The sequence below is a fragment of the Eupeodes corollae genome, chromosome 2 (genome assembly GCF_945859685.1).
Source record: "Eupeodes corollae chromosome 2, idEupCoro1.1, whole genome shotgun sequence".
Lineage (NCBI taxonomy): Eukaryota > Metazoa > Arthropoda > Insecta > Diptera > Syrphidae > Eupeodes > Eupeodes corollae.
The window spans coordinates 44,355,905-44,369,680 of record NC_079148.1 but is presented as its reverse complement, the minus strand read 5'-3'; the positions used below and the strand labels follow the sequence as shown (position 1 = coordinate 44,369,680).

Here is a 13,776-nt window from a genome sequence, read left to right as displayed (position 1 = left end):
AGTACAATTTTATCGCTTAACCCTACCTTAGACTCTGACCTAATCATGAGAGTCAACGGCCGTTTAACCAATGCAAATTTGAGTTACAATGAAAAATATCCAATAATATTGCCATACTCATGTCCGTTGTCGAAATTGCTAGTAGGTTTCTTCCATAAAATTTCCCTACATGGAGGGAACCAACAAGTCATGTACCTAATGCGAAAGTCATTTTGGATTCCAAAACTAAAAAACTTAATAAAATCGTTTGCCAATAGTTGCATTGTTTGTGTTTTACACAAAAAGGAACTTCAAACCCAAATTATGGGAACACTCCCACCCGAAAGGGTTAACTATTCCTTTCCATTCACTCATGTTGGATTGGATTTCGCTGGCCCCTTTGAACTAAAGGTTAAAAAGGGTCGGTTCTATCAAGCAATAAAAGGTTATGCTTGTCTTTTTATTTGTCTCTGTACAAAAGCTGTACATTTAGAAGCTGTAGGAAGTCTATCAACGGAGTCGTTTTTAGCTGCTCTTGATAGATTTGTCGGTCGTAGAGGTGTTCCCCAACAACTTTTCTCTGATAACGGCACCAATTTTGTTGCTGCTAATAAAATATTAAAAAAGGAGTTGAAAAAAGCCGTATCAGAAGCTACATTGGTAGCTGAAAAACTCTATCTACCAATGAATTTGAAGTGGAATTTCATTCCACCAGGTTCTCCTCATATGGGTGGTCTATGGGAAGCTGGTATAAAGTCGTTTAAAACACACTTTAAGAAGGTTGTTGGAAACTCCAGGCTAACGTTTGAAGAGTTTTCCACACTGCTTGTTAAAATTGAGTCATGTCTGAACTCCCGCCCTATTTCTCCGATTAGTGAGAACCCTTCTGACCCTCTTCCCTTAACACCGGGACATTTTTTAAAAGGTGCACCCTTGCTCTCCTTACCCGAAAGCCAAGTTGGCGAAATTGCAAAACTAAGGAATTGGGAAAGAGTCCAGCAAATTTTATACTCTTTTTCAAAACGATGGAAGGAGGAATATTTGACCGATCTTCAACGAAGAACAAAGTGGAAATTTCCTAAGCGTAATATCAAAGTTGGAGACGTTGTAGTTGTGCGCAACGAAAATCTACCACCCACTCAATGGCGACTGGGAAAAATAGTGGCTGTTCACCCTGGAAAAGATGGAAAGGTTCGCGTTGCTACCGTTAAAACTCAACAAGGCGAAATTCTACGCCCTATAGTTAAATTATGTCTCTTGCCTGTCGATCAGGAAGTGTTCCAGGTGTATCTTGCTTCACAAAACAAATAATAAATTTAAGCTAATTAACTTAATACATTCATTATTTTTGATATTTTATTGATGGTTCTGCACAGCACCTTTTGAAATTTAATCAATAAATTTATCTATTTAATTTTTTTTAACTGACATTTGTATTCCCACTAACATGTCTGAGTGAGTAAGGGCACTCTTTAAACAACCCCTCAACGTTGGATTTACTAATCTTATTTTTTTTTCTGAGTAGCGAATCGAGGCGCTTCTTTAACAAAATACCTCCACCGATGGACTCGCTACGTAAAATCTATCAACTTTTCGGATGCATGGATTCTATACTTTTTGCATTTCTGCAAAGGGAGGCCGGAATGTTGACGTCAAGTAGCAGTTTATAATATTCAAACGATTATTTGAACTAAATTATTTTAAAAAAAAAATATTGCATACCTTTAGGTGTTACTATTAAACGTAACGTAAATTAAGTTGTTAATTTTAATAATAATGAAGTTGAGAATATTATAAGACATACAATCTCTATTCTTAATCTCACCTTTATATAAACTAAGTTAATAGTTTTCACCACCGAGATAGTCGGTTTGACTAAGGCACATTCGTGTCTTAAAAATAATTGTAAATCACTTCGATTGTAACATTATTAGAGACAAGACGTAAAAATAAGAATTAAACACTAAAGGTATACAAAAAAAACTGTTCTCTTTTTTTTCTTTTCAATTGCGTTGTGGTACTGCAAGAAATTTTAAACTTTTTTTCAGCTAAGACATATTTTTGCTCTGGGATTCATATTAAGAAGAATCCCCCCAACACATAGACAACGCTGTTTTTTCGTTGACTGGGCTCTGAATCTTTTGGATGAATGGCTGTGCTAAAAAGCAAAATTGAGATATATCGTATATAGGACGACACCAACCCACTCGAGATTCATCAGGTGATAATGCATCCTCAAAAAGTTACCGTTTGGTGTGGATTTTGGGCCGGCGGCGGCGGTGGCGTAATTGATCCGTACTTTTTTTAAAACAACGTTAGTGAGGCGGCCACCATCAACAGTGAGTGCTACATAACTAATTTATTATGGCCCAAATCAAACCATGTGGACCTATACGACAAGTGGTTCCAGCAGGACAGCGATACGTGCCACGTGCCGAAATAAAAAAGAGTCTGAGATGCGACCCACAAAAATAATTTCCCATCCCGTCTGTCGATTTGTCTTACTTAAAAGTTTGTAGATTTTGGTGTTGGGTTAAAAAAGTTGTTAGTTGAATTAATCTTAAAAATTTTAAAATTACAAACAGTATTTTTCATTTAAAGAAATAGTTAAGTTTGAAAATCTAGTTTTGTTAAATAGATTTTTAGTCAAAAACAAATTTAATCAATTTAAGTAGCATTTCTTAAATTCTTACAAATTAGTTGAATAAAATTAATTTGAGAAATATCAAGAACCGAACATCAATTTTTACCATATTTGCGTACTATTTTTCGTAGTTTTTATTTTTTTATGAAAAAACGGAATGTTATAAAAAATCTTCTGAATATCGAAAACAATATTTTCTGTGAAATAAAATAGTTTGAAGACAATATTTTTAATTTTTACCAAAATTTAGTATTGTTTTCTTTTTTATTTTTTGTAAATAAAACTGTCAATTAGATTTGTTGACAACAATATTTATTAAAAGATAAAAGTTTTAAAAATGTATTTGAGTCGAAATCCATTTTTATCACCTTTTATTAATTTTTTTAAAGTATTTCCCCAAATTTTTTCGGAATATTGAAAAACTACATGTTATAAGATAAAATTAGTTGAAAGCTATAATCTCAAATTTTTGAAAATATATTTACGTCTAAAAACAATGTTTACAAAACTTTTATAAATTTTTGTTTAGGTTTTTCGACATTTTTCAGAATGTTGAAAAAAATATTTCTTGTAAGATAATATAAGTTTTAAGCCTTAATCTAAAGTTTTTAAAAAGATATTTGAGTCGAAATTCAGTTTTTACCAACTTTGAGTAATGTTTTTTTCAGGGTTTTATTTTTTATAAAAAAAACTGTCAATTAGATTTTTCTTTCAAAATTTTATAAGATGTCAAAAACATTATTCTTCGTTGCCCATTTTTGTTTTGGAGATGAAATCATTTTTTATTTGCAAAATTTTGGAGGCGACACATTTTTTTCAGTTTTTCTGATTTATAAAAAAACGTTTGCACCTTTTTTTAAACTGCTATTGAAAAAAAACACCCACGCAGCTTTCATGAGAGGCTTTTCTGCATCTTTCTGATATCTTTTCTAGTTCTTGAGCTATGGACGACGAAAAAAATGTCGCGAACGCACGGATCTACGGACGTACGAATGTTTAGACGTACGAACACGCATGCACAGACATCTTTCTAAAAATATTTTATTTCGACTCTAGGCACCTTGAAACAACGAGAAATGTCAAAATTTTCAATTTGATAAATCGGACCCATTACAATAACTTCCTATGGGAAGTTAAAAATTATTTTGGTAATAACTGACACACAGCTTGTTTATTCCATTTCAACATTTATCCGCTCTTATTGAAAAACCCTTTACTTTAAAGTGCATTAGCATGGACTACGACAAAAACTTTAAAATAAAAGTTCTTTGCGTTTTCTAAAGTAACATATGCATAGAAGGTGAGTGGAGGAGAAGATGAATGGATGGAGCTGTACGGGTTCTACAACGACGTAGACTTAGCCAGAATGACAAAGGTCCAACGACTAAGATGGTTGAGTTAAGTAGAGCCCATAGAACAATGCGCGCGCCGGCAAAGAAATTCTTCGAATTTACGCCCACTGTACAGCACAGTACAGTAAGGCGCCGCGCACAAATGGAAAATGACCAAACCCAACTTGCAGTGTGCATCTGCAGATATCTAGCTAGGGACCGAATTAACCCAAATTAGTCGTCTATAAACTGCGTTTTGATACCTTTGGACTTTTTTTTGTTAAAAACTGTGAAGCAGATAAGAAAGCTGTTATTAAAAACAACAAAATAACAGCTTTCTTAGCTGCTTCACAGTTTCCAAAAAAAAAGAGGCTGGGATGCGACCCACACTGATAATTTCCCATCCCGTCTGTCGATTTGTCTTGTTAAAAGTTTGTCTATATGTACTAGTATCGATTTTACCAAATTTGCGTACTATTTTTTATAGATTTTATTTTTTTTGAAAAAACGGACTGTTTTTATATAAAAATCACTGAATATTGAAAACAATATTTTCGGTAAAATAAAATAAGTTTGAAGCCAATATTTTGAATTTTTGAAAAGCTATTTAAGTCGAAAGTAAATGTTTACCAAGTTTTAGTATTGTTTTTTTTTTAAATTTTATTTTTTGTAAAAAAACCGTCGATTTTCTTCAAAATTCTATCGAATGTTGAAAACAATATTTTCTATAAGATAAAATTAGTTGGAAGCCAATATTTTATAGATTTGAAAAGATATTTGAGTCGAAAATCAATTTTTACCAACTTTTGTTAAATTTTTTTTTAGGTATTTAATTTTTTGTACAAAAACTGTCAATTCGATTTTTTTCAAAATTTTACTAAATGTTAACAACAATTTTTTTTGAAAGATAAAAGTAGTAAAAAGCCAATATCTACAATTTTTGAAGAGATATTTGAGACGAAAATCAATTTTTACCAACTTTTATAAATTTTTTTTAAGGTTTTTATTTTTTGTAAAAAAAATGTCAATTCGATTTTTCTCAAAATTTTATTGAATATTGAAAACAATATTTCTTATAAGATAAAATTAGTTTGAAGCCTAAATTTCAAGTTTTTAAAAAGATATTTGAATCGATATTTAATTTTTACGAACTTTGAGTAATGTTTTTTTTAGATTTTTAGTTTTTATAAAAAAACTGTCAATTCGATTTTTCTCAAAATTCTATCAGATGTCAAAAACATTACTCTTCGTTGCTCAAAATTGTTTTGGAGATGAAATCATATGTTAGTCGTTAAATTTAGGAGGTGACAAATTTTTTTTTCAGTTTTTTTGATTTAGAAAAAAAACCGTTAGATAGATTTTTTTTAAAAAATATACTTCTTTGAGATCACGTTACAGTCTGTTATATAAAATTTAATTCAAGTCTCTAGCGTTTTTGGTTCGTAAGATATTAAGGGTTAACCAAAATTTTCACCTTTTTTTTAAACTGCTATGGTAAAAAAACCACCCACGTAATTTTCTTGAGAGCCCTTTCTGCATCTTTCTGCTTTATTATCTGTATAACAAAATTTATTTGAAGTCGATATCTCTTCTGGTTCTTGAGCTATGGACGACGAAAAAAACGTCGCGAACGTACGGACGTACGGACGTACGAACGTACGTACACACGCACGCAGAGACATCTTTCTAAAAATCTTTTATTTCGACTCTAGGGACCTTGAAACGTCGAGAAATGTCAAAATTTTCAATATGTCAAATCGGACCCATTACAATAACTTCCTATGGGAAGTTAAAAAAACAGTAAAGCGGAACAAAAAAATCTCACTCAAAAATATTTCAAAAAAAAATATAAAAAATGTGAACTCTCATTTCTCCAGGTAACCACCACTCTGCGAGCTCCAACCACAAACCATCTCGCAAAAGGAAGCCACAAACCAATATTCCTCAACTATACTTTCCAAAAATTCTCTATAAATTTATATAAACCCTTAACCAAGTCATTAACTTGATTGAAATGCATAGCTCATGGATATGGCTTGATCTAGATGCTCTTGCTTACTTACGTTCATTTAGTTTGGTTTGTGTTTTCGTTTCCGTTGTTTTTATTTTTGGTAAACAAAGATTGTTTACTATAATGAAACTCAAAAAGGATACAAATCCTTGTTAGCATCTACCTACCCCTACCTATCTCCAGCGACTCCACCAACTTTCTACCCCAACCGCGACCACAGTATCTCTTCAATCATTTAACCCTTTTTCTAATTTCATTCAATTCATTTCATTTCTTAATGGCCCTGGCCTATGGAATGGTTTTCTGAATTTTCAAATTAAAATACAATGACTGTTTTTTATGTGCGCTATCACTTAATTAAATTCATTTATAAAAAGCCTCAAAAACAAACAAAAATAAAAACCAAATATCAACCGACCGAATATTCGATTTGAATTAATAAATATTGTAAGTTATCCACAATTAAACAATCGCATTTTGGTTTGATTTTTTTTTATTTACAGACACAAAACAAAATTGGCACGCACCAAAAATAGTTAAGCTACGTTAAGGGTCGCAGGGACTTGTGTAAAGTATAAACAACAGTCATTTTAAAGCTTTTTAAAGATAGAAAATTAATAAAGTTTAAAAATAATTGTTTAGAAAAAGACTATTCCGAACTTGTAGCCGATGTTGTTTTCAGTATGAACTTTTACAAGTCTATGCCTTATCTAATTAGGCTTGATTTAGGGAAAACAGGAAGTTTGTGTTTATTCAGAGCCATCAGATTCATCATGGGTCATGTTTTTCCAACAACAACGCCACGCCATGGTTTTCATTTGAACTATTGTACATATTTTACACAAATTATGAAATTATAGTTTTAAGAACCTTAAACATCCAAAGGACCTACCAGCAGTGAATAGATGAATAAGCATAAATAATCTTGTGTATCTATTGAAATTAAATGCAAATTTAATAAACAATGAGATGGGTAAAATGTGTTGTGTACAAAGCCCTTTCATACCTCAGGAAACAAAACCCAACACTTCATCATTATAAAACCCAGGCTCTGAATAACCACCAGAGCCAGGTATAGGGACGTATAACTGTTACAAATTTAGCTTTATAGCCGACATTAATCGAGCAGCGCAAAATTAATTTCTGCTGAGATCGATTTTCTAAATAGCCGCACACTCAATTAATTCGTCCATGACGATGAAACAAAGCGACAATGTCGTCGTCGACGTTGGTCGCTCGTCGTTCGTCGTCGCGTTGTTCGTTGGTGAATGGCGCGGCACTCAGCAGCTGCTGTGCCTTTTGCTTTGTTTTGTCTTTTGCCCATGCCATAGTGAGCTTCTATAAAGTCTATAGGAAGTCCTCACATTCTGGCAAATTCTGTATTGTATGAGGAGGAGGTTTAGAGGTGAATGATGATATCCATTCAATCGAATTTTCCTATCTATTTATCTTTCAATCAGAATCATCATCGTCACTACGTTGGGTATCTTACTCGTATAAATGAATCGGTTCGCTGATCCCTCTCCTTCCAACTACCTCCCCCCCTCTCCTCATTGTACCCTGGGGCAGTAATGGTAATGGTGATTGAAACAAAGCATAGGTATTATCAATATAACAAAAGGGTCCAGGATTTGGCCAATTTGATATTTGTTGTTGCAAAGTTGCAAGGCAATGAAAGAAGGAGAAGAGATTCGCGGAATTGCATTAGACTAATGAATATGGTAATGTACCCACGAGTTGACTGTGCCAAAGGGCAAATAGAACGAAAGGGTTTCAAATGATTTGTGATATGCTAAAGCTTTATTGGTTCGGAAAGATACATATATCCTATTCAACGTAGGTTCTTAATTACCACACTGCTTTTAAAGTCCTTTGAATAGGGATCAAGAATGCCGTTTTTATTATACAAAATTCAAAATTTAATTTTATAAATACATATCCCTGACATGGCTCACACATAGGAATGGTTGAGAATTGTAAGTCAGTAGGTCTTATTTCTCTAAGGACTGTTGCTTTAGTTCCTAAAATTAAAGTTTTGAAGAAGTATTATATTTATTGGATTTCAAAAACTTTGATTTTAGGAGCTGAATTTTCGCCAAAATTGGCAGCATTGAATTGCATTAAAGACGACAACGCCAAGGACATGTTCTTCGAGCTCCTAGACAAAACATATGAGCAGTGCCCTAGCTACGATATTAAAATAGTCCTGGGCGATTTTAATACCAAGCTAAGAAGGGAAGACATCTTTGGTGGAATAATCGGGAAGAACAGCCTGCACGACAACACTTACGACAGCGGATTCAGGTTCATAGATTTAGCTGCGGGGCGAAACGTCATGGTAGCCAGTACGCGTTTTCCACACCTCAACATCCACAAAGGAACTTGGACTTCTCCAGATCAATTTAGCGTCAACCAGATTGACCATTTTGCGATCGACGCCAGACGACCTTCCAGCATCATGGATGTACGAACTTTCCAAGGAGCTAACATCGACTCGGACCACTTCCTCCTTGTAGCCAAGGTAGCACTTGGGATTTCCAGACCCAAAGCAAAACAGGGAAGTTCTGGGAGCAGAAACAACGTCGAAAGGATACAATCGCCAGAGATCGCCAAATCCTTTTCCGACTGAGTTACAAGTAACCTCTCTCGAAGTTCTCTGCCGCCAACACAATGTATCGAAAACCAGTGGCAACATTGCCAAGATGCAATCAGAGAAGCCGCCTCTGATGTGCTGGGTTTCAAACAGCCACCAACAAGGAACCCCTGGTTTGATAAGGAATGTCGGCAGGCAAATGCAGACAAACAACAGGCACGCAAAGTGGCGCTGCATAAAAGGACGAGAGCTGCTCGTGAGCTCTATGAGCAGAAGAGGCGAGAGGAACGCGGACTTCTCAGAAGGTAAAAGGGAGGGCATGAGAAGCATGCGGTCGAAGATGTTGAGAGGTATAAAAGCAGGAATGTGGTTCGAAAGTTTTATGAACAAGTGAAACGAAATTCACAGGTACATAAACCTGCTGCAAAGACGAAAGTGGAAACATCATAGCAGTCAATGCTGAGGATATGGAAGGACCACTTCTGTAGACTGTACAACGGCGACGAAGAACTGAATTCCGCTGTCAGGCAGGATGATCCATTCAATATAGACGACGAAAGCCAACAATCCCGCCATCCCGACTTAGACGAAGTAAAGATTGCCATATCTAAGTTGAAGTCTAATAAAGCCGCTGGAGCGGATGGCTTAAATGCCGAGCTCTTTAAAGCAGCTGGAGATAAGTTGGTTAGGAGCATGCACCAACTTATCTGTAAGATATAGTCAGAAGAAAGCATCCCCGATGAATGGAACCTCAGTATTGTTTGCCCGATCCTGAAAAAGGAGACCCTCTAAACTGCACCAACTATAGAGGAATCAGTCTACTTAACATCGCCTATAAAATCTTCTCTGCCGTAATATGTGAACGTCTAAAGCCCATCGTCAACAACCTGATAGGTATTTATCAGTGTGGTTTTAGACCAAGAAAGTCCACAGTTGATCAAATATTCACATTACGGCAAATCCTGGAAAAAACCGAAGAACACCAAATCGACACCCACCATCATTTCATCGATTTCAAGGCCGCATATGACAGCATCTACAGGGACGAGCTGTATAGAGCCATGTCTGGTTTTGACAGCTCTGCCAAACTCGTCCGTTTGTGCAGGATGACCATGGAGAATTCACGCTGCTCCATAAAGGTTGGAAACAACTTAACAGAACCTTTTGATGTCAAAAAAGGTTTTAGACAAGGTGATGCGCTGTCATGCGATTTTTTTAACATCGTGCTTGAAAGAATAGTGCAGAGCTCACACGTCAACACTAGAGGCACTATCTTTCAAAAGTCTGTCCAATTACTGGCATATGCTGATGACATTGACATAATTGAGGCAGAGGTGGCAAAAGAGGGTTTAACGGTTAATGAGGGCAAAACAAAGTACATGCTGTCGTCAAGAAAGGACATACAACACCGACGTCTTGGTCAAAATGTCACCATCGACAGACGTAACTTTGAGGTAGTCAAGGACTTCTCCGCTGTAAACGCAGAAAACAACACCAGCGCTGAGATCAAACGCAGAATAACTCTAGCTAACCGCTGTTTCTTTGGACTAAGAAAGCAATTGAGTGGAAAAGTCCTCTCTCGAGGGAATAAAGTGTTGCTGTTTAAGACCCTTATTATCCCCGTCCTGTTATACGGTGCAGAAGCATGGACCGTGACAAACGCGGATGAAAGCACCTTGGGTCGCTTCGAGAGAAAAGTTCTTCGTGTGATCTACGGTCCCGTATGCATCGAAGGGGAGTGGAGGAGAAGATGGAACGACGAACGACGTAGACTTAGCCAGAAGAGTAAAAGTATAACGACTAAGATTGCTGGGTCACGCAGAGCGCATAGAAACCAATGCTCCGGCCCGGAAAGTTCTCGAATCCGCACCCACAGGACAGCGCAGTAGAGGAAGACCGCGGATCAGGTGGCGCGCACAAGTGGAAGGTGACCTCACCCAACTTGGAGCGCGAAACTGGAGACTTCTAGTTAGGGACCAAGCTTTTTGTTTGTTGGGTGAGGCCCTAGTTCACACAGGACTGTAGCGCCACCTTAAGTAAGTAAGTAAGATGTATTGTGCTACCCCGAAATATTAAACTTCCCCAAAAATAAAATATATAAACCTATCTATGGATTCTCTTGTTCTAGGCATTAGAGACATTTATAAAGTCTAATTGGTGGTTTCCTGAAATGTCTATCAGTTCTTAAAGATTATTGAAGAAGTTTTTCCTGGCTATAGCACATATTTCGAGGCTCTCTAATCTTTAATTAGTTTTTTGAAGTTTCTTGTTACCAATGATTCACATGATTTGATTGGTACAGACTTGTGGCTTTCCTTGCCAGATCATCAGTTCTCTGATTTCCAGGCACATCATTGAAACCTGTCAAAAGTTATACTATAAGCTATTAATTAAAATGGTGATATCCGCTCTTCACAAAGCCACCTTTGAGACCTCTTTTGCAGCGTTTTTATGTGCCAATACCTCGGCTTAGAAAACATTGCGTTGATCGGGAAGTCTGAAGAAATTGTCAAGAAGGAGTGTTACAGAAAAGAAACCTGCACTTTCCACATCAGTTTTCGAGCCGTCAGTATATATAGATAGTGTCTGTTCACTATCAAATGAGGTCCTTCATAGAAAGACTGGTCAGGAACCTATAGAATCTTTAATACCAAGACGTAAGTGGCAATGGATTGGACATACGCTTCGAAAAGGTAACGACTGCATTGCAGGCCAAGCAATGCAGGTTAATCTGCTCACACAAGAAGGGAGAAGAGCTGGACGACCGAGAAGCACATGGAGCAGGACAGTCGAGGTGGAATCAGCGTCACTCGGCAAGAGCTGGAGGAAACTGAAACACATCTCCGGAAACCGTACACGATGGCGTGTAGGCGTAGTAGAGGCCCTATGCCCCTTAAGAGGCAACGGATTTAACAGGTATGTGGACCTAAGGAAGTAAGTAAGTATTCACTTATAAGTGAGACATTGTCCACCCATTCGTTCCTATTAGGGGAGACAGCATTTAAGGGTTTGTTAAAGTTCTTACATGGAGTCATGAAGCCTGTGCTAACATTGTTCCCTATGTATTTATGTATTATTTGCGCGTGCCGGATGTGGCTGGTTTTCCAGCAATTGATTTAACGTTACGCTTGTTAAGACGCTGTTTTTAGTATTTTCCTTTACAGAAAGGTCCAGGAGTAGAAGATTGAGAATTGCTTACATTCCTGATGTGGGATTGAACCTCGTCGCTCCTTTTATGCCTATGAATATCATTCTTAGGTTTCTAGCTTTATATAACGCATTTGACCATAACATAAGTGACTTCTAGTCTGACGATTTAAGGATTTGGTCCCCAGTTTCTACAAAAGATCATATTACACGAGTAGAATGCGATCTGAACTTTTTTGGATCTCTCCAATGTATTTGGACCCCAATTCAGCTTTTTATCTAGGACTTCTCCTAGGTATTTAACTTGATCTGATAACTTTAGTTGTATTCCTCTTATGCTAGGAATTGTATCGGGGTTATCAAAAAGTGCGCTATAAAAGTTTTGGATATCAATGAAATTCTTTATTTCTGTGAAAGTACGTTCGGTGCCATTATGTATGACCACCACGGGCTCGCTTACAGAAGTCCAGACGCTAAACCCAATTTTCGACTGTTTTCAACCATACATCGACCGATACCTTAGCAATTTCAAGTTCGATGTTCGTACCAAGTTCATCAATCGTCGCTGGCTTGTTGGCTTAGACCATAGACTTGACGTAGCCCCACATGAAATATTCTAACGTCGTCACATCGGCTGGACCATTTCGTGAGATAACACGTTCTCCAAACTTGGTTTCCGATAAATTGATTGTGCTATTCGTTGTGTGGCTTGTGGCGCCACCGGCCACAGCGGTACTGTTGAAATCACATGTCCTCCAAGTCCATATCATCTAATCAGGGCCAAATATATTCGGTTATCATTGAAGGGTAGCGATCTCCATTCACAGAAACATGCCAGTCTTGGTCATCAAACAAGAAGTACGGCCCAATTACGCCACCGCGCCAACCCATAAAACTCACCAAACCGTAATTTTTTCGTGATGCAATGATGACTCATGGAGTACGTGTAGATTGCTGCCTGACCAGTACCAAATATTTTGTTTATTGATCAAAGCATTCAGCCAGAAATGAGCCTCATTGCTGAAGATGATTTTTCGATGAAAATCCAAATCATTTCAAGTTGTTGCTTAGCCCAATTCACGAACATACGACGCTTCTGATAGTCAAGCGTCTTCAGTTCTTGCACCAATTTAATCTTGTAAGGATGTAGGCCAAGATCTTTTCGCAAACTTCGTCACACCTACGTCACAGAGATGCCCAACGCTTGAGAACAACCTTCGAGAGACACATTTAGACTCTCTGCAACTGAAGCTTCAGCGGCAGCAATATTCCCGACACTACAGTCGCTTCTTTGTCTTACTGGCACGGGAACATTTTGTACCGTGACTGGGGATTCAAGTTTTTCCACAAACTGTTGACCTTCTAGGAAGATTTTGACGACCATAAATGGGACGTAGCGCTCGAAACGTTGAGGCCACTGACTCCGTATTTCGGTTGTAAATTTTAATAATCTCAGCTCGTTGTTGGCCAAACCTTACTGAAGAGAAATGTCAAAATAGTAGCAAGAAATATGGCGTTATGGTTTGTGCATGTCTTGCCAGAGGGCTTAGGTTTAATCTCTGCCTGTGATATCTTAAGTTTTTTTTAGATTAAAACTGTAAGTCCTCTCCATCCCTGATAAAATTACTTATTCGCACACACGAATGGTTGAGAGTTGTAAGCCAATAGGCCCTAGTTTTTAACGGACCGTTGTGCCATCTAAGTTATTTACTTTTTTATACCATGGTAAGGTCATACTTGATTAAAATCTAGAACTCGAAAGTGTAGTTTCAAAACATACAGTGCTGTTTATAAAATCATAAATTGACTTGGGACACCGTAATTTTTTAATCAAAGTGAGCAAAAGGCCCAAAATCGATTGTGCAGAAAATTAGCAACGAACCTTATTTTAAGAATTTTAAGTTTAAAAAGCTATGTTTGGGCATTGTAATTATACTTTTTTATCCACCCTTTTCCACTATTAAATTTAAATTAAAAAAAAAAAATATCATGTGACGTAAAGTAATTTTGATCCATCATGGAGAAGGAAAATCTTATAGCGAGATTCCTAACATTTTAAAATGTTAAAAAA

At 36.8% G+C, this 13,776-nt stretch overlaps 1 protein-coding gene across 1 annotated transcript in view; it reads left to right on the top strand.

The window, feature by feature from the left end:
* LOC129944888 (uncharacterized) overlaps positions 1-1,290 on the top strand; it is a 37,235-nt gene extending 35,945 nt beyond the window's left edge. The window contains exon 4 of the mRNA XM_056054550.1: positions 286-1,290. Within this exon, the coding sequence (XP_055910525.1) occupies positions 286-1,290 (1,005 nt within the window). The remainder of the gene's footprint in view (positions 1-285) is intronic.
* The last annotated feature ends 12,486 nt before the right edge of the window (positions 1,291-13,776 follow it).